At 54.5% G+C, this 25,162-nt stretch overlaps 1 protein-coding gene and 1 long non-coding RNA gene across 3 annotated transcripts in view; one reads left to right on the top strand and one right to left on the bottom strand.

Annotated features, from left to right (window-relative positions):
- Positions 1–9,649, top strand: part of LOC108300029 — a 13,398-nt gene extending 3,749 nt beyond the window's left edge. Inside the window, exons 2-3 of the long non-coding RNA XR_005199061.1 lie at positions 7,998–8,090; positions 9,093–9,649. This is a non-coding gene — a long non-coding RNA (uncharacterized LOC108300029). The remainder of the gene's footprint in view (positions 1–7,997; positions 8,091–9,092) is intronic.
- The window catches only part of LEMD2 (LEM domain nuclear envelope protein 2), a 33,831-nt gene that overhangs the window by 462 nt on the left and 8,207 nt on the right, over positions 1–25,162 (bottom strand). The window contains exons 4-9 of one of the 2 annotated variants that reach the window (XR_005199060.1): positions 24,708–24,784; positions 23,765–23,844; positions 21,951–22,096; positions 20,866–20,967; positions 20,682–20,784; positions 16,920–17,447 (exon numbers count right to left, since the gene is read on the bottom strand). Coding sequence is in view for 1 of the 2 variants with exons in the window: in XM_017522644.1 (XP_017378133.1) it covers positions 17,297–17,447; positions 20,682–20,784; positions 20,866–20,967; positions 21,951–22,096; positions 23,765–23,844; positions 24,708–24,784 (659 nt within the window). In the remaining variant the exon portion in view is untranslated. Of the gene's footprint in view, positions 1–15,869; positions 17,448–20,681; positions 20,785–20,865; positions 20,968–21,950; positions 22,097–23,764; positions 23,845–24,707; positions 24,785–25,162 lie in introns of those variants that run through there. The other variant, XM_017522644.1, reaches the window with a different exon arrangement.

The following is a 25,162-nucleotide window of genomic DNA, read 5'->3' as shown; positions in this document are numbered from 1 at the left end:
TGTTGACCAGGATGGTCTCGATCTCTTGACCTCGTGATCCACCCTCCTTGGCCTCCCAAAGTGCTGGGATTACAGGCTTGAGCCACCGCGCCCGGCCCTATTTATTTATTTTTAAGACAGGGTTTCACTATATTGGCCAGGATGGTATTGAACTCCTGACCTCGTGATCCACCTGCCTCAGCCTCCCTAAGTGCTGGGATTACAGGCATGAGCCACCACACCTGGCTATAAAGCCCTTATTGTGTGCTAGGCCCTGTTATAACCATGAATATGTATCAACTCTATCAATCTTCCAGTAACTTTATGGGGAAAGTGCCATTATTATCCCTTAATTACACAGATGAGGAAACTGAGGCACGGCTTCTGACTTCTCACACCTGGTTGAGAATCCCCTGGGAGGCTCTGAGATTCTGGGGCACCCCCGGGAAGCTGCAGCAGCCATCAGGTGACACATAGTGAGGCCTGGCCACGAGGGTCCATAGGGCCGTGGGGCCCTCCTGAGCCCTGGAGACCTGAAGGCCATGCAAGCGTTCTCCCTCACATCGCTCTCTTATTTTGCCTAGCTGCCCCCCAGCTGCCTGCACCCCTGGACAAGGCCAAGGCAGAAACCCGGACCCCTGGTGATCCACTGGCCCTGGCCTCCCAAAGGGCTGGGATTACAGGCGTGGGTTACCACACCCGGCCTAAATTCTGAGGCCGCCTGCAGGCCTGGGCCTGCTCAGTCCCCAGAGCTCCTCTGGCGCTGTTTCCAGCCCCTGCAGATGCAGATAAAATTAGGCCTGGAAGGCGAGAAGCCAGTTCAACTTCCCAGACTGGGACAGTGACAGTGTCCCCAAGGCAGTGCTGGGAAGGGCAGCCCCAAGCAGATGGGGAGCTGGGGTCAGAGGTGGGGGGCTGGGTCTAGACTGAATCGTCTAGGCTGAATTGTAGGTGACCTCAGGCAAGTCCCCGTCGTTAAGGTGGCCAGAGAGCAAATGAAATACCAGATGGCCAGTTACATTTGAATTTAACCCCACATGACTCAAGTCTCAGTGGGGTCCTGTGTTTTGTGTGGCAGCCCTCCCTGCAGCTCCAGGCCTGTTTCTTCACCTGTCAAGCCGGGTGTACATGCTGCCTGCCACATTCACTGGGGGGGGTCCCCCCCGCTGTGAGGCTCTGGGGAGACATCACCGCCTCACTCATTCCACACACATGGCTGCGCTCCTGCTCTGGGCCAGGCACAGACCTGGCTAGTGGGGTGAAGCGGGAGCAAAACCAACAAAAACCCTTGATGGTAACGGATAGACAGCTAACATTTTTTATCTTTTATTTTTTGAGATGGAGTCTCACTCTTGTCGCTCAGGCTGCAGTGCAATGGCGCGATCTCAGCTCTCACTGCAACCTCCACCTCCCAGGTTCAAGCAATTCTTCCTCAGCCTCCCGAGTAGCTGGGATTACAGGCATGCGCCACCACGCCCTGCTAATTTTGTATTTTTAGTAGAGACGGGGTTTCGCCATGTTGGTCAGGCTGGTCTCGAACTCCTGACTTCAGGTGATCCACCTGCCCTGGCCTCCCAAAGTGCTGGAATTACAGGAGTGAGTCACCATGCCCGGCCTAAAAATTTTTTGAAAAGTAAAACAAGTAGAAGGTAGATGGTAGTGTGGTAGAGAAAAAAATACAGCGAATTAATGGTGGGGTGTGTTGGGGGTTTCGGTGTTAACGAAGCGGGTCGGGGAAGGCCTGACTGAGGTGTCTTTTGAGCAGAGGCTTGAGGAGGTGGGATTGCCAGTGTGTAGATGTGGGAAGAGGAAGCCAGAAAGAGGCGCTGTGAGTGCAAAGGCCCTGGGGCAGGAGCCAGGAGGCCAGTGTGGCTGGAGCAGAGGGAGCCAGGGGAGAGAGGCGGAGAAGAGGGTCAGAAGTGTGTGTGTCTGTGTGTCGTGTGTGTGTGTGTGACAGAGAGAGAAAGAGAGAATGAGAGAGACAGAGAGAGAGAGAATGAGAGAGACAGAGAGAGAGAGAGAGAGAGAGAGACTCTGGCTTCTCCTTTGAGTGGATAGGGGTTAATCCTAATCTAAACAATCTATGAAGCCTTGTGCAAAATGAAATACTAGGGCCTTTCTGAGCATGGGACTGATTTTGTGTATCATGAAGCCAGCCTTGGGGTCAAGGAAGGGAACCAGGCCAGTGCGGATGTTTTGCATTTGTCAGGCTGGAGGTGACGGTGCAGACGGTGGAGGTAGAGAGATGTGGCTACACTATCCCCATTTTATAAATGGAGAAACTGAGTCCTAAGGACCACGAGTCACTAGCCTAAGAGCGCACAGCTAGTCAGTGACCAAACCAGGAAGAAAACCCAGTTCAAGGCATGTCCCCTGCTGTGTTTGCAGCACCATTTTGGTCTCCAGTCCCACTGCCCTCTGTGGGGCTCTATGGGTTCATGCTGGCTGCCCTTTCCCAGTACGGGGTCCACTAGTACCCCCAGCTCATCCTCTTCTAACCTCTCTTTCCTGGTCTTCACTGCACTGCTGCTCGCCTGCCGTGGGGTCCCTCCGGCCACTGCTCAGCCTTCACCTCTCATGTGGAGGACACCCTTTTCCTCTGCACACCTGGCCTCTCAGGCACAGCCTTCTGCATGCTCCTACCCAGGCTGTGGGAGTTCCCGTAGTGATGGGGCGAGTCTGACCCAGTCTGAGAGCCCCTCCTCCCTCACCTCTCCACCTGCTCCCTGAGCTTGGCTGCCCAGATAACCTTGCCCAGCGACTCCCTCCATCTACCAATCTCCTCTTCTTGGCATTCCCATATCTTACCCTAATCAGCAGGCAGTCTCCTTCAGGAAGCCCTCCCTGCTTGTGCAGCCGATGTACGTGCCCTCTGCTGAGTTCCAAAAGTGCCTTGGTGCCACAGCCACCTACGGCACCCGCCCCACACTGAGTTCTGGCAAGGTTCTCTGCACATTTGTTTCCCCTTCCTTCCAACCTGCATCCGCCACCCAACTGGGCTGTGAGCCTTTTGAGGGTAGAGGATTGTCTCTTTGTCATTTCTTCATTTGTTCATTTATCCATCTATGCTGCGCCTGCTAGGTACCAGGCACTGCACTAGGTCTCGTGGGATTTATAATAAGAAATCAGAGACATGCTTCCAGTTCATCCCCACTGTGAACTAAGCACTGTATCCAAGAACCCAGCTAAATGTTAGCAAAGGGGGAAAAGGTGTGTGCCTGCAAACGCAGGGAGAACGAGCCAGAGAGGACCGCAGACGAGAAAGCGCAGCTCAGAGAGGTGAAGAGTGACAGGCAGGTGGGGACTAGCTCCCTCTCCACTTAGGGACGGGCCGACCGCCAAGGGATCCAACAAGGAACAAGGCAAAAGTCTCTGAAACTGGACGTTCCATGAACATCCAAGGCAGGGGGATCAGGTGAAAGATCTCAGGTAATGCCCTCCGCCAAAATGAGGACATAAGCCAAGAAAGAGAATGGCATGACGTTTGGGAGGCAGGGAGTCTGATGCTGGGGAGTGGTGGAGGGGAGTCCCAGGGCCTAAGGGCTCTGCAGGCCTACACAGTGCTCCAGGGAGGGAAGAACAAAGGAACAACAGACTGATCAGATTACCAGAGGTATGTGACTGCCTAGAGAGGAGGTTTAAAGTCTGGTCAGAGAGTTTGAGGATAAACTGATGAAGGTGCATAGAAATCTCAGGGGCCGAGCTTAGTGGATCAGGACTGTAAATCCCAACAGTTTGGGAGGCCAAGGTGGGAGGGTCACTTGAGCCTAGGAGTTTGAGACCAGCCTGGGCAATTTAAGGATACCCATCTCTTCAAAAAACAACAACAACAACAACAACAACAAACTGGCCAGGTGTGGTGGTGCGCACCTGTAGTCCCAGCTACTTGGGAGAATCTCTCCAGCCCAAGGGGTTGAGGCTGTAATAAGCCATGATGGCGCCACCGCACTCCAACCTAGGTGACAGAGTGAGACCCTGTCTCAAAAACAAACAAACAAAAAACCTCAGGGAATAAACAAACAACCAACCAAGTTAAAATTAACTTTAAGAACCATTTTTTTTTTTTTTTTGAGATGGAGTCTCACTCTGTCACCCAGGCTGGAGTGCAGTGGCACCATCTTGGCTCACACTAACCTCAGCCTTCTGGGTTCAAGCGATTCTCCTGCCTAAGCCTCCTGAGTAGTTGGGATTACAGGCATGTGCCACCATACCTGGCTAATTTTTGTATTTTTAGTAGAGATGAAGTTTCACCATGTTGGTCAGGCTGGTTTTGAACTCCTAACCTCGTGATCTGCCCACCTCAGCCTCCCAAAGTGCTGGGATTACAGGCGTGAGCCACTGCGCCCTGCCCAGAAAGTTTTACATTAAAGGACTATAATCCTAATATGCTGTATGGTGTAGCTAGAATAATATTTACATGTTGTAACACTAATGTAAGCATGGGATGCTGAGTGAATAAAAATTGTAGGGTAAGCATAGAGGCAGGATGGGGGGGGAGTGGGCAATGGGCCAGTTAAATCCTCCTAATGGGACGTTAAAATACAATCTTTGATAAGTCAATAGATAAAACCCAAAATGAAAGAACCATGAATTTGTTGTGTATGCATGCTACGCAGAGCTCAGTCAGCCAACAGAGGTGGAAGTAGGCCTGGGGATGGGGCAGGGACGGATGTTCTTTCTCGCAGCCATGAGATCCTATTTGACTTTTAAAAATTATGTCCATGTCACTTTTTTGTTTTTTGAGACAGAGTCTCGCTCTGTCACCCAGGCTGAAGTGCAGTGGTGTGATCTTGGCTCACGGCCTCCTCTGCCTCCTGCAGAGAGACTACAGGCATACACCACCACGCCTGACTAATTTTTTGTAGAGATGGGTTTTTGCCATGTTGACCTGGTATTGAACTCCTGAGCTCAAGCAATCCACTCGCCTTGGCCTCCTTAAGTGTGGGAATTACAGGTGTGAGTCACCGCGCCCAGCCATGTGTCACTTTTATAACAAACTGACCTTTAAAAAAAGAAGGGGCCAGGCGCAGTGGCTCACCCCTGTAATCCCAGCACTTTGGGAAGCCAAGATGGGAAGATCACAAGGTCAGGAGATCGAGACTATCCTGGCTAACACGGTGAAACCCCATCTCTACTAAAAATACAGAAAATTAGCTGGGTGTGGTGGCACGTGCCTGTAATCCCAGCTACGCAGAAGGCCGAGGCAGGAGAATTGCTTGAACCTGGGAGGCGGAGGTTGCGGTGAGCCAAGATTTTGCCACTGCACTCCAGCCTGGATGACAGAGTGAGACTCTGTCTCAAAAAAAAAAAAAAAAAAAAAAAAAAAAGGTAGCGGGGAAGGAAAAAAGGAAGCCCCTAGTATATGGGCTCATGCACCAGTGTGGACCCCCCACCTTGCCCTGCTGAAGCGCCAAAGGACGCAGGTGGATCAGCACAGGTGGCATGGCTAAGGGCTCAGAGAGGGACCGAGCCTGCGGGAGTCAGAGACAGATGATGATGGGATAAACAAATTCTCGCTAAGGGTTAATTGCTCCACTTCTCAGCTACCACAAGGCCCTTCAGCAGCTTCCTGATGCGCCGCAAATATTCACTGGCTGGAAGCTTTGACCCTACGTTAGAAAGCAAACCCTGGACGGGACGTAGCTCACAGCAGCCACTCCAGAGAGGTATTAGGAGCATGCAGTGGAGACTCTGCCCCCTCCCTTCCCCCATGGGTCATCTGGCCTCAGGGTCTTACGTTTCTTGGGTTCCCTGTTAATGCATGACTTGAAGGGTGAGGGTGCAGGTTTGCATATATAGTTTCTCATATGCACGTGTGTGCACAGGTGTGCACGTTTCCATGTATGTGAGGGCATGTGCCTGTGTGCATGCTGTCTTCAGTGGAGTGGCATGAGTCTGTTCACTCCCTGCACACAGGAGCAGAACAGGGAGACTCAGAACCCCCTTCTCCTGCAGGTGTTCTTAGAGCTGGCCGTTAGCCAGAGCTGTGTAGCCCGCAAGGAAGTCCTGGGAGCCCCGCCCGCTCTCTCGCTGCACCTCTGCCATTTTTCTTCACCACGAGGCTACGCAACCTCTCTCTTCTCTCCTTTGACAAAGCTACTTGTAGGTGAGACTCTGAGAGGTTTGCATTTTTAAAAAGGACAAAGTGTTAAGCTAAAAGAGTGGATCTGTAATGGTGGGATTTCAGGTTCTTCCTCTTAGGAGAGGTTTTGTTTGTTTTGGCTCTGGCTTGGTTTTGGCAGGGAACCTTCCCTATGTCCCTGGAGCCACCCTGAAGCCCCAAGATCCCTCCTGAGCACTGTCAGCTGGGTCACTCTCCCCTTTCAGCAGAGCCTTTCCTGGGGTGGGAGTGGAGGTGGGGGACATCAGCTTCCTTTAGCTCCAAAATAGTCCACCTGCCAGGGACCTGTGCCCTTTCTGCTCAGCCTTCAGCCTGCCCCCTTCCCTCCTGGCTGCCCTGCTCTGACTCAGCCTCCCCCAGGGGAGGCCAGGAGAGACCTACCCCCATTCCTGAGGGGCTGGGCTGGCCAGGCCCCAGTGGGCAGAGGGCATCCCAGCCACCTCTGTGTCTGACTCCACAGCTGTGAGACAGTGCCCGCTCTTGCCTGGACCTAGCTTCCCTGCCTCAGTCCCTGGGGCTGCAGCTGCCCTCTCTGAATGGGAGCCTCAGAGAGTCAGATGCAGTAGTAAGTCCCTCATCTCCTTCTGGGACCCCCAACAGCCGGCTCTGGGAGCTTTGTGCACCAGGGCAGGCTGCAGGAATGCATCAGGCGCTCCCCTCCTCTCCAGAGTGGGGGACAGCTGCATGCTCTGCCTGCCACACCCCCTTCTCTCCAGGGCAGCCTGGTCTCGGGCCCCATGCTCTGTGGCCCTGGAGGGCCAAAGAGGGAGAATCCTGGGTGTCTCTGTTTGGCTGTGTCAGCTGGGACGAAGGTCTGGGGACAGGGCTGCATCCCTGGCCTTCCCAGGGCCCGGTCTCCTCATCCTCAGTCTCCTGGCCCCAGGAGGCCCCCAGTGGAGCTGAGAGGGCTCAGTGCTGGGGGTGGGGTTCGATGGACCCTGGCAGGCTGCTCTGTGGTGCTCAGGAGGGGAAGACAATCTCCACCCTCACACACAAGGCCTGGGAGACTCAGACACAGAGAACCTGATCAGCAGGCCCCATGCTGGCCGTGCAAGTGACCCTTCTGAGGGTTTGTACCAGAGCTCTGTCTTCTGGGACTCCAGCACCCCTGCTCCAGCCCCACAGCCTGCCTGGAGCCCCTTGTGTTCAGCCTGGGGCTCCTCACTGGAGGCCTCAGAGCTCCCCTCTCCCGTGGCCCCAGCCCAGCCTGGCTGCTGTCTGTGCCCTGGCCTGACCCCTGCAGGACACTCGTCAGAGCTCCCAGCCTGGGCTTAGGGCCAGTGGCTGGGGACTCTGCCCTGAAGCAAGGCAGCCTGGTCCTGGTGTCACCCCTGTCCCCAGAACTGGTGGGGAGGTTGGCCTTGCTCCCCTCCTGCTGCACCACTGACCCCTGCTGGCCGCCCTCGAACACCCTCCCCCACAGGCATTTCCCTACCTCGACCTGGTGCTTGAATGCTCCCGGCACAGGGGGCTCAGCACCTTGCAGGGGCTGCTCCAGGCAGAGACGCTTCTGCCTCTGAAAGTTCCTTAGCATTACCTGCAGTCTGAATGCTGGTTACTTCCATCTGTTTATTCTTAGTTATACTCTCTGCAGCCACACATTTTCATCATAATGAGAACAACAGATACTGCTGGGGCCAGGCTTGGTCCACTACGCCATTTAATCCGTCCAACAGTTTCGACGTTGGTGCCTGTGTCATTCCCATTATACAGATGTGAATGGGAGGCTCAGAGAAAGTGTGTCATCTAAGGCCACCCAGCCGGGAAGTCAGGAAGCCGCTGAGCCTGGGACTGGAATGCAGGGCCCAGGCCTTGCCAGCTATGCTGTGAAAGGTGCTGCCATCCGCCCCCCACCACCTGCTCGTCCCTCTCTGGCTGGTTCTTATTTCCCCACCAGGCCCTGCGGCCCCACATGGACACACTCCTTCTCCTCCAGACTCTGCAGCTGGATTGACTCCGCCTCCTGGAAGCCCTCCAGGGATAGCAAAGGGTGAGGAGTGAGCCACCTGCCCCCTCCCACCTTATCTTCTGATGGGGAGGGGAAAGAAGGCAAGGGGATAATGGGGTGTGAAAATATCTGTGTGTGGCGTGAGTGGGGCTTCAGTGCAGACGGGTCTGATCCCATTGCGCCCCTCCCCTCCAGATCTGAGGCCCTCACTCAGAGCCTGACAGGGCCTCAGGAGTCTGCATTTGGGGGGCTGGTCTGGGCCTAGTCTCACACTGACCCTTGGGGGAGTGGCAGTGACATCTTCCTGCAGGTTTGTGCCCAGCCCTGCCCAGCAGATACCCAGCTCTGTTGGGTTCTCAGTAGTGCTGAGAGGCAGGGCTGGGGTTCAGGCTTCATTGCCCCTCAAAGGACAAGGAGCAGGGAAGAGCATGGCAGGGCTTCCTAGGGCACAAGGCCACATGCGGGGTGAGGAGCTGTGCAGGAGCATGAGGGGCGGGACTCAGGGCCATTCTGGTTCCCAGAGGTCTGGAGTCCCCCTTTTGTGAACCTTGGCCACACTCCAGGGCCACAGTGCCCCAGTCATGCTCAGGAACCCCAGCCCTGGCTGCTACTCAAACTCCTTCCATTTCTCATTTTACGGAGACCCAGCAAACAGCTCCGAAGGGAGAGGAACCACGTTCAGGAGGATTTGGATTCCTCTGGGTGAGAAGCCCGGGCCAGCTTTCACCAAAGCTTGCCCAGAACCACACCGTCTCGGCGTGGGGCAAGACCAGCACAGCCAGCTCTGTCCGCCCGTTCAGGGCTAGCATTCCTGCTCAGTGGCCATGTAGTCTCTGCTTACATACCTCCAGGGACAGAAGCCTCACTACCTCTTGGGGCAGCCCAAGGCCTTCCTCCTCTTGTAGAGCTGGGGTTTGTTTTCAGAGGCTCCGCTCACAAAGCCCAGTGCTGCCCGCTTATGTGTCCTCAGAACCAGCCTAGCCCTCCCTCCTATGATGTTTAGAGCAAGTGACTGACTTCCTGCTGAATCTTCTTCCCAACCAGAGCCCAGAGAGAGGCCCAGTAAGAACCCCCTTGGAGCACTGGGAGGTGCCTTCCAGAAGGGAGAGAGGTCCCTAACTGCCAACCCTCAGCTGCTGCTGAAACTCCAAGCCTGGCCCTGTCAGCTTTGGTGAGAGAGTGGAGAGAGAGTTCTTGCAAAGCTGACCTGTTTTCCCTGCACTTTGGGGGATCTCAGAGGCCCCGGCCACACTGGGAGATGTGTAAAGGGAGGGGCTGGCGGTGCCCTGGTCACAGGGAAGGAGAGACAGGGTGTGGAGGAGGCTGGGTCCCTGCCCAACAGGACCTGGGCTTCAAACCCTGGTGCCCTGGCTCCTGAGCCCCTACTGCCCTCCCCAGCTTGGATGCTACACCTTTATTAATATTGCAAACCAACCCTGCCCCTGCCAGCCACTGTTGCCCATAGACCTGACCATCATCATTAAACCCCTAAGCCCACGCGGGACCTCAGACCCCCGGCCCTCCCCACCCCAGGCCCCTGCGGCCCCCATGGCAGTGGTTCTTTCCCTTTTTATCTTCTGTGAGCCTCGTTCCTCCCAATTCCTCGGCACGTGGAGGCAGGACACAAATAAATAAATAAGGTGAAATAAACACATTTGTCCCTATTAAGTTTCATCTCGTTAGATCTACCCCATCACTCTGGCCTGTCAGCTTCTCTTTAGATCCCAGCTCTGTCATCTGGAATATTTGCCATCATTCCCCCCAGCTGTGTGGCATCTGCAAATTTGATAAGGTACATGGAGCGTGTTTGTCTCAGAGGAAGCCCCTCCCCCCACTGGGTGGCTGGAGCACAAGCTGCGCGTGCGTGGCAGCACGCACACATGCGAGCACACGCACGCACTGCCCTCTCTCTGGCCCAGGCTCATCACTCCTGTCCAGTCACCTTCAAGATCCCGGTGGGGATCATGGGCACCTGCCCCACACAGGGCCTGCGCTCAGCAGCAGCGCTCTGCACATGAGTCCCTGTGTGAGATGGGCCCCTCTGGGGTGTCCACTCTACCTCCCCCTTTATACAGTCTCTGACTTGGTTGGGCCCTGCTGGCTTCTTCCACCAAACTTTGTTCAAGGCTGACTAGCGGGCATGGGCCCTGGCCCTCCGGGTACTGCTGTATGGACCTCCCCGTACTGTTACCCTGCCCATGCAGCGCCTGAATGTGCACCTCATCCTGTCTGCCGTGGCTCTGGCTGCTGCTGGTGGAGCCGGCGTGTCTGTGTGGCATGAGGACTCCTTGCCTGTGCACCTACTGCGCACCGCTTCCTTCATCCTTCTCTTCAGGGAACACCAGACCTTGCCTAGGTGGTAACTGCACAGCAGGGGTAGCCAGCTTGGAGAGATCGGCTGCAGCGCCTCACTACAGAGTCTGCCAGATGCTGCTCGGGTGTCTGCACCAAAGCTTAGCAGAGCCAGAATATCCCAGGGCCTGGATAGACCTTCCAGAGCCTTCTCATCCATTCCCCACCTTCCAGGCGCTGGATGTTGGAGGGTAAAGGAATCAGGTGTTCCCTTGCCTCCCCTACAGCAATGCGAGGGTGTGTCCTCCCCTCAGGGAAGATGGCGATGGCTGTTACTTGTACCAGTCAGCACAGGCCAGCAGGTGCTGCAGCGAGACCCCTGATTCTTGGTGGCTTATGTTCCGAGGCCTCAGACCAGACCTGGCCAGTGTCCTACTCACCATATTCCACTGGTCAATGCAGTCATGGGGCCAGCGCAGATTTGAGGGAGACGAAATAGACTCCACTTCTTGATGAAAGGAGTGGCAAGGAACGTGTGGCATCTGTTGGTTTCTCGGTCACACTGCACATTGTGGGGCAGCTGGAGCTTCTGCTCCACATCACTGTTGCTCTGGGACCCAGGCTGAGGGGCAGCCCCAGCTGCAGCCCCACACCATGGCGGAGGAAAAGAAGGGGCTCTTGCTGGTTCTGTTTTGAAGTGCCATTTGCCACTTCCATTCACATTTCATTGGCTAAAGGAAGTCATATGGCCATGCCTACTTTCAAAGGGGTGGGGAAGTCTGATCTTTTCTGGCACCAGAATTTTGGCAAATGGCCTCAGTGACTACTCTTTGTATGAGTGGCTCTTATCCCTCAGGGCCACCCCCAGTTCCCATAGTACCTCTTGGATGCTCATTCTGGGTCCAGTGTGGAATGTCCTTCCCCTCCCACCTAGGGTCTGTGTGCCCGGGGTTTGCCCTGGCTGCTCTCCTTTGCTCTGCAATGTATGTCTCTCCTCTCTTCTTCTGCTCCTAGTGGTTATCCCTTCCTTTGAGGGTTGCTCCTCTTCCCTGCGTCCTTGTGATTCTGACCAGCCGCCAAGCATGGTTCTGTGCCCTGACCCAACGGGGGCATGGGGCTCTGCCCCCCCTCCCCGCCCCTGCCCTACCATGGTGCTCCCTCCCAGGGATTGGTTGGGAGGGGGGTCCCTTCTTCCTCTCAGATATGTCCTCTAGAGAGGCCCTCTAGAAAATGTGGCCCACGCCCAGGACCTGATGCTTCCCCTGCCCCTAGGTGGAGCTACTCTGAGGCCTGCCACCCTGACATTTCGTAAAAGTGTGTGTGCGCGCGCGCGTGCGCGCGCGCGCGCACACACACACACACACACACACACACACACACACACACACACATAAAATTGGTAAAACCCAAATACAGCCTCCACCTAAGTTAATAGGATTGTATCAAGGTCAGTTTCCTTGTTTCGATACTGTGTTGTGGTTATGTGGGATATATCACTGGGGGAAGCTGGGTGAAGGGTACACATGAACTCTCTGTACTATTTTTGTATCATCTTGTGAGTCTTCAACGATTTCAAGTTAAAAAGTTATAATAACAGCAATTTGATGGCATAAGACGCCATCATCTACTCATGCGTCTACCCTTTGGGCAGCATGTGGTGGGAGCACCTTCTCTGTTTACATGGTGCAGCTGGGCTGGTGCAAAGTGCCTGCACTCATGCATCTGGTGTGTCAGCTGGGATGCTGGAACCGGGGGGCTGGCCTGGCATCTCTCCCCGCTAGGTCTCTCCAGCAGGGCGGCTGGACCTCTTTCTGTGGAGGCTCAGGGCCTAAGAGGGCAAAAGGGGTGGCAGCAAGGCCTCCTGAGGCCTCAGACCAGACCTGGCCAGTGTCCTTCTCACCATATTCCACTGGTCAACGCAGTCATGAGGCCAGTGCAGACTTGAGGGAGACGAAGTAGACTCCACTTCCTGATGAAAGGAGTGGCAAGGAATGTGTGGCATCTTCAGCCCGCTTCCATCGCCAAGCATGTCAGAGACCTCTGAGTCTGTCAGCTCAGATCTAGTCCAACTTTCCCAGTTTGGATGCGGAGATGGCAGCTGGAGACAGGAAGAGGGTCAGCCACATGAAGAGTGTTGTGGACTTAGGGACAGAGCTGGACTCCCAGCCAGGGTTTATCCACCCTAGCCCTGTTCAAGCCCTCAGCTCCACCGGCAGGGCAGCCTCACCAGCCTGGCGTAGCTGCCGGATTCTGTTTTGCACATGCTGGTGTTTGCAATCAAAAAGTTCAGCGGTCCTTCCAACGTGCTCAAATTAGTCCCATGAAAACCAAATCATTTCATTTGCAGAGAAGGGCTTAATTGCAAGGGGAACGAGGCAAAGGGAATTCTGTTGCCTGTTTTCATTGAAGAAAATTACTGTACTTTCCCCTGTCTCCTTACTAACAGCAGCAACTTAGAGATTGGGCTGTAATCACCAGTGATACCTCCCCTACCTCTTCTCAGAGCTTGTCGTTCAGTTCTTTCCCCGTTCTGAGACTCTGCTCGGGACTGTTCCTGCTTATCTGCCTGGCCGGGGCAGCCCAGTCCTGGTCCCTTAGTGGGCAGCACTTTCATGGTTTGCAAAGTAGCCATCCATACCTGGAGTTTCACCACACGCTTGCGATGCTGAGACAGTCATCCTCCTGCGTGGAGGAGCCTCGGTGATGAACTGGGCCACACTTTTGGCAGGAAGAAACATCTCATCGCTTTCTTTAGAAACCAAGTTAAACCTGCCTTCAGCTGTCACTCATGGGTCTGGTGAGAAGTCATGTTTTGGAGGGCCTCCTGGCCAGCGTCTTATACAAACTCTGGGGATTGTGTGGTTCTGTGCCTGGCAGAGGGGCATCTTCCGCCTGGCCGCTAGACCATCTTCACAGCTGCTTCTGTCATGTGATGCTGGGGGCTGGGCAGGTCCTCGGTGCTCCCCTGGTTGTCCCACTCGAGGAAATGCAAGTAAACGCAGCTGCCCCTGGCCGATTTGTCTGGCCAGGCTGGGAGCCTCGTCCCATATCAGACAGTCCAGCCTCGTCCCCTCTGTGTCCGGAACAAGGCTGCCTTCCCAGAGGCAGCCTGCAGGGGGGGGTGTGTGCTGCAAGGCAGTCGGAGGGCTGGGGCTGTGGCAGATCAGACGCACTCAGATTGGAAAAAGAAACATGAGCAAACAAAACCAGCCTGAAAGGAAACCGGAAGAATCCAGACCTTAGAAACCCAGTGCCAGGCCGGGCATGGTGGCTCACTTCTGCAATTCTAGCACTTTGGGAGCCCAAGGCAGGACGATTACTTGAGCCCCAGAGTTGAGACCAGCCTGGGAAGTGTGGCGAAACCCCGTCTCTACAAAAAGACATTAGTCAGGCAGGTGGCGTGTGCCTGTGGTCCCAGCTATCCAGGCAGCTGAGGTGGGTGGGAGGATCACTTGAGCCATGGAGTGGAGGCTGCAGTGAGCCGTGATTGCACCACTGCACTCCAGCCTGGGCAACAGAGTGAGTCTGTCTCAAAAACAAAACAGAAAACCTCAGTACCAGGCTCTCCTCCTTCTGGGATCGAGGTTTCCATTCATCTATTTCTTGACTATTTATTGAGTGCCTCCTGTGGGCCTGGCAGTGTTCTGATTGCTGGGGACACAGCAGTGAATGAGCCAGACAAAGCCTCACGTAGTAACTTGCCTAGATATAGGGATAAAGTGGTTTGCCCTAGATCTCCAGCCTCTGAAGGGCAGAGCTGAGGATGCTGAGCCCCAGGCCTCCACCCCCACCTGGGTGCAACGTCACCTCTGGGAAAACATGGGGATACCAGGTGGCACGGTGCCCACAGAGTCCTCCTGCCTGCCCTCATCCCCTGCCTCTCTGTCCCTGAACGTCATGGGACCCTCTGTTCAGACTCTCTGCTTGTCTCTAGAACTTTCTCTGGGGACAGGTGGAGAGGTTGGCCTGGATGCCCAGGAGGACTGTTTTGGAAAAGCTGGGTGACTTACTGTATAACCACTCTCCTGTGCCTTCCTTTTGGGGGAGGCTGACAGGATAATGGATTTGAGTCCACACACCTGCCTCAACAAAGGGATTTTTTTCTTTTGAGGCTCAAAGTCAATGGTGTATTAATTAAGGGGGAACAGCTGCTACCGCAGTTCTTATGATAAGTCAGTGACAAATGGCCATGTTTACCATCTTCCTGAGTCAAGACTCTGGAAGGTGGCCGGGAGCTCCTGGGTGGATGTCCATGGCTGAGATTTGTGGGGTACAGCCTCCCCTTTCCTGGCCCTGAAGCTTATCAGTGTCCACTGTGGCCGGAGAGGGCTGTTTGTCACCAAGGAAAGACAGGTCTGCAGCCCAGGGAGCGCTCGGAAGGGATCTGGGCAGAGCAATTGGGACTTCTCGGCAATTGCTCCAGCCCAAAGATGCCCTGGGAAACCCACCTGGGAACTGCCCCGCACTGTCCCTTGTGAAATAAGAGCTGCTTGAAAGGCGGACTTGGCCCCGAGAAGCTGAGGAAGGTGGAGAGCCTGCTCTGAAATGTCTGCAGCCTGACGAAGCCAAGGACACACCTCGGGGCCTCTGTGCCAAGGCGCTCCATGTTCCAGAAAGGAAGGAGCCGGGCTGGCAGGGGCCTTTTGTTATTTAGTTTATTTTGATCTCATTCCTGCTCTCCAAACAGCTTCACAGAAATAGAGTCCTGCATTAGCTCCGTTCTTGGCTTAAGACAAAACGTGGCAGAGGGAAAGTCTGCCATGAAGAAGAGAAAAGGGAAAGACAGGCTCCCTTTTTCCCGAGTTGTGCCTCCAGGTCCTTTGTTTGACTATGGACCCAACTGTTTGACTCTAGCAGAGGGTAACGGGGGGGTGCTCACTGTGAACAGGAGAGGTGACCACCATAGGCTGCAAGTCCTGGGGGGCATGGCAGCACTGGCTGCCTTCTCGGAGTGACTGACCTTGGGGCCTCTGCAAAAGGAAGAGCAGTGGGATCCTAAAGCACACTCAGCAGCCCAGGCAAGGGAGCCCCCATGTGCCTGCCAGACTGCATGGATGGGCAACGAGCGGTCTTCCCAATGGTTGGGCTTCAGAGGAGACAGGATGTCTCACCCTGCTCTTTCTTCCTCCTCCTCCCAGTGCTGGTGGTGGGTGCCCGAGGGGAACCTCTGGGTCTTGAGGGGAGGCAGAAATGGAGCCACAGGAAAAAGGCACCCACTTCTGGCCAGCCACTGAGACCAGGCAGGCACCCTGCCCTGCTTGTTGCAATCCTCATAGCCACTCTGTAGGGCAGGGTGATTACGCTGTGTTACAAATGTGGAAACTGAGGCTGTGAGAGTTATGCAGCCTGCTGGAGAACTAGTCACTGAGTGGCAGAGGCCAGAGGTCTGCGAGGAACTGCAGAGCCCACGTCCTGCTGCCTCTCCCACCTTCCCTTCCAGCCCTCTCTCCCAGAGCTCAAGAAGTCCACACATTGCCATTCCTTTGACATAGCTTTGGGGGGAAGGGAAATAACCATGGACAAGAAACATCCATTTTTAATAAATAGTTTATTCATCCAGCAGTTTCAACCCTGATACTGAAGCCTGTTGCGGTGTTTCTTATTTTTCTGGCTGGAGCCTGATTATGAGAACATGGCCTCACCACGGGGCCAGCGCTCAGATTCCAGCCCTGCTGATCATCCAGACATCAGAGGAAATGAGGGAGTATTGCTCAAATGAGGGAGACTGGCGCTTTATTAAGGAAACAAAAAATACCAATACGACCAGAGAGGGGGTGGATGTTTCTGGAGGCAGCTGTGGCATCTCCTGTTTGCTCCCCGTCTCCTGCTTCCTGCAGATGACGACACACGGGGAAGAGACTCGCTGGAGAGGGCTCTCGAACTTAACTAATAAGGCCCCCTGCCGGGGTGTTTCTGGAGCCTGCCTCCCCGGGAGCGGGCTGAGGAGATAGCGGGAGGGCCGGTGGGCGGCGGTGCGGGCGCTGCTCCCGTGTGGCCGGCAGGGGGCAGCCTGCCGCCACTGCGCCTCGCCCGAGCCAGGAGCTGCGGCTGGGGTAACAGATATGACGGCTGCGCTGCTGAAGTTCTGGTTAAACAGCCCCGGGTGGGGGCTGTGGTCACAGTAAAGCAAGGCGATCTTCGCACACAGCACGTGCGGGGCTCTCGGCCCTGACGCAGGGCTCCCAAGCTCCCTGAATCGGAGTTCTGGTTGCAGACCTGGTCTAGAGTCGCAGCTTCTGTGAGAAGCAACACTGAGGCGTGCCCACCCTGGGGCTGCCCTGGAGACGGCAGCGGCACGGCTACCCGGCCCTCCTCTCGGCTCTCAGCCCGTCCATACTAAGGGCTCCTCCCAGGAGGCTGCACGGGCTGCTCACTCCTCCTGACCTGGGGGCCCTGTGTCAGGGCGTGGTGTTTCCAGGTGGTACCCCTACAGTCACTGTTCTAATTTCTAGCACCTTCCCCCTTCAGGATAAAGAGGCCAGCCAGAGCACAGGCTTTCTCCCTTCACCCTTGAGCTCCCAGGTAACATCCCCTGAAGGCACATGGACCAAGCTGCTCCCCATCCCCTGCTACCCAAACTGCCATCCCTGTCAGGCGACAAGCCGGGTATGGCCATGCCCCAGCCCACCAGCCCCACGCTTGTCTGCTGGGCCTGCCAGCTGCTGCTTGTTTTCTGTTCACCAAAAGCAAACCCTTCTCCCCTCTTCTGCCAGCAAAACAGGGCAGAGAGTCTGGGCCATCACCCTGGCTTCTCCCCCTCCCTTTAAAGGAAGCCCACATTTTCCTAGCAAGCCGAGCTCCTTTAAGAGTCTAGCAGACCTTTGGAATCGTGTCAGGATGAGGCCGAAAGTCAAGGCAAGTGTGAATTCAGCACCAGCAGGCCTGGTGACCCTCTTGCATCCCTGGAGTGGACTGTCCTGGGACAGGCTGACCGGGAACAAGTCCCTGCCCGGGGCTTATCGCTCTGAGTCGGAGAAGGAAGAGGGCTTAGTCCATCTCCACACCAACATGTCCTCTCCGGCCACGCGGTGGGACTCCGTCTGGATCCGGGATTCGTTGGAGGCCAGGAACTCCACAGCTCGATCCCAGACACGCTTCATGCGCCTCCTGCAACGACAGGGACGGGGCTCTGCCTGGCACTGCCGAGGTAAGCCGGCCTGTGGATGCCCTTCCTACAAAGGGGACCCATTTCTAAGCTCCAGCAGGGAATTTATGGAGGGGAGGAAAAGCTGGCAGGTACTAACATGACAACTGCAGAGGAGAAAAATGTCTTGGGCCATGAGGAACTGATTCTTCAACCTTTGCTGATCCAAACACATTCAATTAAAGGGAGCTAAAGGGCCGAGGTGTCTGGAGCACCCCCAGGTCTCCAGCTGTGCAGGGCTCCTTGCCAGGCCAGTGCCACTACCCCCACCACTGCATCTGGATGCTCCAGGTGGGTTCATTAAAGAGTGAGCACTGGGCTGCTGCATCTACGCTCCACAGCACACCAGGAGATGGTCTGAGCTAAGCATCAGACGGGGGAGGCCAAGAAGCTGGAGCTGCTCTAGGGAACCAGGGCCACAGGGAGGGCCCCTTCAGTGGCCAGAGTCCATTCTCTAGTGGGTCTCTAGGGCCTTGTACCCTGCTGGACAGCCTCTCCCTCACCCCTTCTTCGCTCCTTCCAGACTAGACAGGAAGGTTCCCAAGCCATGAGGGAAGGTCATTTTGATCTTTTCCCTTTGTGAAGCATGGTACTGCACAGCCCCACAACCCCACATGTGGAGAGAGTGAATGTGAGCATGTATGCATGGGGCAGAAGGGGAGGACAAATGAAGGTGGCCAGTGAGTCAGGAGGCAGGGCGGGGGCTAGAGCTTCCCCACGGGTCAGGCCCTGCCATCAACCAAACCCCATGGGCCTATTCAGCAGCCCCCACTTGGCTGGTCTAGCTGAGGCCACACACTCCCTGGAGACTGAGCTCCAAGGTACTGGCTCCCTGAGCAGGTGGCCTGCACTGAGTGGGCAGTGCCTCACTCCAGCCCCTCCTTCCCAGGCCAGCTGCTCCAATCAGCTGCACGCTTTTCCCAAGGAAGCAGCTCTTCCCATCTCCCTCAGTCATTCCCAAGCAGGCCCTCATCTATAGGGCAGACCTGACTGGCTAGCCAATGTCTCCTGACATGGGTAGCTTGGCCTGGATCGACTGGGTGGCTTGGGAGGTGAGTCAAGAGACAGGGCAAACAGGGCGTGGGTGTCTGGGGTTCATGGGGCTCCGACCCTGAGGGCCAGCTACTTGAGTGGCAGCAGCTCTGGGGCATCTATGCTAATGCACAAAGGCTTGGGTGGTGGCTCCAGCTGCAGGCAAGCTGCAATGCCGTCTCGGGCTCTTATTTAAGCGAATGTGTGTGTGGAATATCATTTAAGCCCAAGCCGTGATGGATGCTGCCCTTGGATGATGCTCATGTGCTAGACACTGACTTTTTTTTTTTTTTTTTTTTTGAGACAGGTTCTCACTCTGCCACCAGGCTGGAATGCAATGGCACGATCTCGGCTCACTACAACCTCTGCCTCCCGGGTTCAAGCGATTCTCATGTCTTGGCCTCCCAAGTAGCTAGCATTACAGGCGCATACCACCATGCCTGGCTAATTTTTGTATTTTTAGTAAAGACGGGGTTTCACTATGTTTCCCAGGCTGGTCTTGAACTCCTAGCCTCATGTGATCCACCCATCTCAGCCTCCCAAAGTACTGGGATTACAGATGTGAGCCACCGCACCTGGCTGCCAGGCACTGACTTAATGAACTTCGAGGCCACCTCCTTGGTACTAACCCTTAGGGCTTATCACTACCTAACAGGGCTCATCACTACCTAATATCACATCTTTTCCTTATGCATCTAGTCATCTGTCTCCTTCCTGAGAACAAATGATCCAGCTGGGCAGGGATTTTTGTTTCTTCCACTTCCTGCTGTCTCCCTGTAACCCAGTAGAATATCTGGCATAGAGTAGGTGCTCAATAAACATTTGTGGATAAAGTGAATGAATGAGTAAGTCTCTCTTCATCATAGCCCTCTGCAAGGCAGCAGGATCACCTGCATTTTAGAATAAGAAAACTGTGGCACAGGGTGACTGAGATGCTCATGATCACATGAGCACGTTCTTTCACTTCCCTGTGCCTCAATTTCCTTATATATCAAATGGGGGCACTCCTGTTGTTACGTGCGTGAGCCATGGTGAGTCGCCACCTGTGGAGAGCTCCAAGCGGCGCCTGTCTCCCGGCTCCCAGCAAGCACTCAGCAAGGGTGAGCTCTCAGCACCACCCAGCAGATGACAGCATCTGGCCAGAAAACACAGCAGAGTCTGCTGGGGAGGGACTCCAACCAGAGCTAACGCTAGGGGCCCTGCTGGCTATCTCCTGCGACTCTGTCCCCTTCTCCACCCCGGTTTTGTCAGACCCCAGCGTACAACCCTGGCAGTCACAGCCCTTGTGGAAGGTGCCCTGCAGCTGTGCATGACAATGGCCCTGCCACCCTTTCCCATGAAGCCATGTGCCCTGGAAGCTGACCCCATTCACTGGTGTGAAACTTTGCTTTCAATTACATGTATATGCATGAGTGTGCACATGCGTGTGTGGGAACTGGACCACAAACTTGCAGGTAACAGGTGTTTCTGACCGAGGGTCATGGTTTAAAAAGTTTGAAAAACAATCTCCTCCTCCTTGCCAGTGACTGACTCATAAACAGACAAGTAACTAATTCTGGTCAACAGAGCCTCAAGGAGTGTGTCACTGGAGGCTACTGGGAACATTTTCTCTTGCTTCTAAGAGAGCAACAGGAGGCCCACTTGTCCCCTGCTGGCTGTGACAAGGCAGACAGTGCCCTAACTGCTGTTGGCCACCATCTGCAACCATGAGGGACTCCAGCCTGCTGATAATATCCACAGAGGAATGTGGGACGATGAGAATCACAGAGCAGTGGAACCGGAGACCTGACTGTTCTGTGCCTGGTGCCCATGCAGCTCTGAGCTTCCACTTGCAGAGACCTGGGAGATCCTTCACTACTTGCGCCCTGGGGGGAGGGTGCTGCTACTACGTGGAGCCCAAGGTCTCCCAACAGGTACCACCACTGCTAGCGTTCTGTCTACAGAGGTGCGGGATTGTGCTTTCATACGTCTTCTCTAGCTCATCCTTCCATAAAGAGCTGAGCACGCTGGGGAGCAGCAGGAGGGGGAGCAGTGCCACTCTTGGCCCTGGGGGATGTGCTGCTGTTGGTCGACATCTGATGCGAGGCTCTGGGCTTCCTTCTGTAGAGCTCACTGGGGTCAGACCCCACCTCACCCCACGCCCAGTGCCCCAGCCAGGGACTCACCGGCTCTGTGGAGGGATCAAGGTGTCGCGCACATGCAGGATGCCTACGTACGGGTAGCGCTCCATGTCCTGCTCCCAGTCCACATAATGGTCCTGGACCACGTCTGCAGGAGAGAGCACACCGTTTAGGGCAAGGACCTTCCAGCGGGCACTGGCAGCCCTTTTTTCACTAGGGGGCCACGCACCTATAATCTTCTTCACCATCTCATACATGGCCTGTTCCTCTTCTTCTAACTTCCGCCACCGATATTTCAGGAGAATTAGGAGCCCCCACAAAAAAGCCAAGCCTGTGAGGGAACAAAACACCATTACTCCCTCACACCTCCTTTGGCAGTGGGTCTCACCACGGACAAGACGCTGTGATGGAGGCCATCGGGGACCCACCACATGGGTTTGGGTGCCTACTACGTGTCAGGCTCAGGGCCAGCATGCAGGAAACAAAGGACGCAGAAATGCAGAAGGAGCACAGACTATTAAGTGATCATTTTCCTCCCGCCGGCTGTCACCACAGCGGCATCCCCAGCCGTCCAGATCTCGGCTCCTCCCAGCCTCATTCCGGAGCTTTCATCTCCTCCCTTGTGAACCAGAACACGGTGTTTCATACATATATACATGCCGGGGCCCTTTGTATTCCGAGATGCTGCTGCCGATAATGATTTCTGTGCCTGATGGCGTGGGGGAGGGAGCTGTGTGTACACCGAGGAGGTCTGTGATTTGCAGCTCCGACTAGCTCTGGAGAGCAGTGGTTTCTGTGACTTGGCCTTTCGCCTTCAGAGACGCCCTGAGGTCTCTGCTCAAAGGCAGCCCCTGATGTCAGGAGATAAGACTGATGCTCTCCTTTCAGCTCAGCACCCTGAGTCCTTCTTGCTTTCATCAGGTATCTGTAGCTCTCCAGGAGATGTTTACATTTTTCAAGGAGTAAAATTAGGCCAAGCCCCCACTGTGCATCCTGCTGGAAGCTGGTTCACACTGGGATTCCTGCAGAGCCCAGAAGGGGTGGGGCCCGGCTCCCACTCAGGAAATCTGACAGTCCCCTGCCCTGAATCAAGGACATTTTCTACTTATCCTCACGTTCCTGCCACCAATCTCCAAAGGTAAAGACAACCCAGGGCAGAGGCTGACTTGTTCATCTCCTCTGTTTTATGAGACAGACCTCAGGTTCACTAGACAGAAATGAACCCTCCGGGCCTGGAATTTCTATAGCTCATCACTCATGCCCAGGAGTGCACCTGACTGCACAGAAGGGGAGGGAAAGTGACCGAAGACTTACACCAGAAGAAGATGAGCACGTTGGTAACAGCAGTGAGCAGGGCGCGGCTCAGGCGGCACCCGACGCCCATGCGGGGACGGGCAGATTCCAGGCAGACCACCTTGTCCACGGTCGTCACCAATTCAGACTGGTCTTCTCCTTTCAACCTGCAAAGGACACAGGGCTCTAAACATGTTCAAAAGGTCCAAAGAGAGGCGCTTCAAACAGGAGGAATGGAAGGAAGGAGGGGACACAAGGCCTCTACTTGCTTATAGTCTTGGTATCCTGGCTGCACTCTTTCCAGAAATTTCCCACACTGGCTACTTAGAATGAATAAAGCTTTAAAGACGGCAGCAGGTTTGAACCCCTACCGCTAAAGCGACGTCCCCCTCTGTGGGGTCTTTGACAGCCTCTCTCAGCGTGCAGGAGATTAAACTGTAAATTGGATTCCCACCTCCCAGCATAGAGAAATGGAAATGTTTACTGAATCACTAGCTTTGCAATTGCATGGCAAGAACTGAAAGAATCTGGGAGGTTGCGCTTTTCCTCCTTGACAAGGAGGCACAGAAGCTGTTTAAGTGTAAAGATCACGGGGCATCCGTGAGGCTCATGGGGAATGAAAACCACCAGGCTCTCCGAGGCCAGACATCAGCCACAGCGCCACCATGGTCTCCGGCCAGGTGGTGTCAGGACCTACAGAGATGTGGACACCAGGGCCTTCTTCCAGCTAAGTGGCCCAGGGTGAGAATATCATGCTCTTGATATTGCAGGCTAGAAGGGCTGGCATCCCAAGTGTCCTGATTTCTCAGGACGCACTTTCAACATGGTCATCCTGAGCGGCTCAGCCGCCCTCCAGGCTGCCTTCCCCAACATGAAAAGGCGAGTGTCATCATTCTTCTGTGTTAGCAGCTTCAGTGAGCACTGCTGCTGAGGATAAAATCCGTATTCTTCTCCACCTTTTCTAACACAGGAAAATTGCTCAGCTACTCAGGGCAGCTTTTTTTTTTTTAAGTCAACGAATTTTAATCGTGCCATGCATCCAGTTATCCAGCTTGAGGCTGAGCTGCCCGAGGGGCTTCTACTGGATGCAGTACTGATGGAATTAGTAATTTGGGTGGATTAGAGAGAAAGAGAACAAAACTCTAGAGAGTGTTTTTAATATCAAGAGTTGAAACCTAAACAGAGACCCCACAAACACAGAGAGTGGGAATCGGGTAGGTGACGCAGCTCTTCCAGCAGGGGACGGGTCTCTCGAGGCTGCCCAGCTGTTCGGCTGGCACGGCCCTCCCCCTGGGCTGGGCCGCCAGATAGAGCCTTTCAGCCTCATGAAAGGGTTTGCTATCTTTCCTAACAGCGCTCACCAGTGATAAAAATGAAGCAGAAACCGCCTGGTCAGAATATAATCCAGTATTTCCTTATGTGATTTCCATAGTGAATAAAACCAACATATAGGAAGAATCATTTCATCTACAAATAAAAACTAGCTCCTGAGGAAAGGAAGTGCAGAAAAATGCATTCCCCAGCAAACCATGTGGGGTTTGTGAATGAGAAAGGCACAGACTGAGTTACTTGAGACAGGATTTAGCTGGAACACCAGGCTAACACCCTAACACCTGGACTTTGTGTCTCATCTTGAAGCTACTCCTTACACTGCATTCCAAATGCTGCTTGCTTCTGTTGCCCCACTTCCATCCTAGCCCACACGACTCAGCTGGGAGACCCAGCCTTCAGCTTCAGACCTCTGAGACAGCTCTGTCGGAGCACAGGTGTCAGCTGATGAGCAAGGACAGTGGCTGCAGGCACCCATGCTGCGCCACCACCCTGCCCATACTCACCAGATGCCCACGTCCTTGTTACTGCTCAGAATCCAGGTCAGTGCAGCTTCAAACTTGGCGGAGGAGCTGCTGGTCACATTCTGTGGGAGAGCGCGGGAGAAGATTAGTTCTGTGTCTGGGCAGAGCAGCTGCAACATTATTCTGCTGCTGGATTAAGGAAGCCCTCTCTCGTGTCCTCCACAGCCTGAAAACCCCGTTCTGCTAAAAGCACAGCAGACTGGCAAGAAATTTGGGGTTGATGAAAGCCAAGGAAGAGGCTATAACCAGAGGAGGTGATACGGAAGCCTACACAGGAAGACAGTTCTGGTCTGAGGCGGCCAAAAGAATATGATTCTCTCAAGGGCAGACGCACGAGACCAGAGAGCTGGCAGCTCATCTTGGGGTAAAGTGAATAAAACGGTTTTGGGGGTTGGGGGGTGGGTGAGCCCAGTGGCTGGTACAACCTGTCTGACCTCAGGCAAGTCCCTGAACCTCTCCAGGCCTGTTCCTTCATCTGTGAATGCAAATGGAACCAGATGACCCCTAAGTTCCTGGACAGGCAGGCAACCTGGAATGCCAGTTCCATGGTTCTATAATCTACCATCCTGAGGCCACACAGGAAATCAAACGGCCCCTAGGCAGTCTGAATGGTAATCATAAGGGAGAGAACGGACAGCATGTTTCTCCTGAAAGGAGAGGGCAAGGGGAGAAGCAAGTAACAGGCCCACCTACAGTGTGGCAGGAGTGAGCCACCCCCTGCGCATAGCGGCCTGGCTCTGGGGCAGTCACTACCACAGCTGCCTTAACTTAAGGCACAAAAAGCCATAAAGCAAACCTTAACTAAAGGTAGCCTAGTACAAAAGCCACAAAGCAAACAAAAAACAAAAACCCCTGCAGGGCTTGAAAGAGCAATAGGAAAGCACCAGGCCCCCCTAGGAATGGATAAGCACTGAAGCCTACTTACGGCTATATATTCCTGGGCTTCCATAACAGGAATGCATTTGCTTTTTAGCTTCTCTGGATTTCCACACTCAAAATTACCTACGAAAAAAAAACCCACACATTCAAACACAAAGAGGAAGTGAAAAAAAATCACTCTGAAACAGACTAAAAAATGCAGCAAGAATCAAGCCATCAGCTCTAATAAGGAGCATGTGGCCCGGCGGCTCCCTGGCTTCTGTGGGGCATCTTCACTCTGCAGCAAGATCAAAAGCCACTTAGCTTGGATCGATTCCAGATCATTAAAACCTGACCTGCAAAGCAGTGTGGCGATTTGCATTAAATGACTAAAAAGCTGCCCAATACCAAGGTCTCTTTGCAATTGATCCCTAAAAGGATCAGACAGATAGCTTCGGAAGGTACTGGAATGGCACTATAAATAAACAGAGCCTGAGAAAAAAGAAAGGCAGGGAGGGTGTG

Source organism: Cebus imitator, unplaced genomic scaffold (genome assembly GCF_001604975.1).
Source record: "Cebus imitator isolate Cc_AM_T3 unplaced genomic scaffold, Cebus_imitator-1.0 Scaffold24, whole genome shotgun sequence".
In the NCBI taxonomy this organism is placed as follows: Eukaryota; Metazoa; Chordata; class Mammalia; order Primates; family Cebidae; genus Cebus; species Cebus imitator.
The sequence above is the reverse complement of the archived record's forward strand: the minus strand, read 5'-3'. Positions and strand labels throughout refer to the sequence as shown.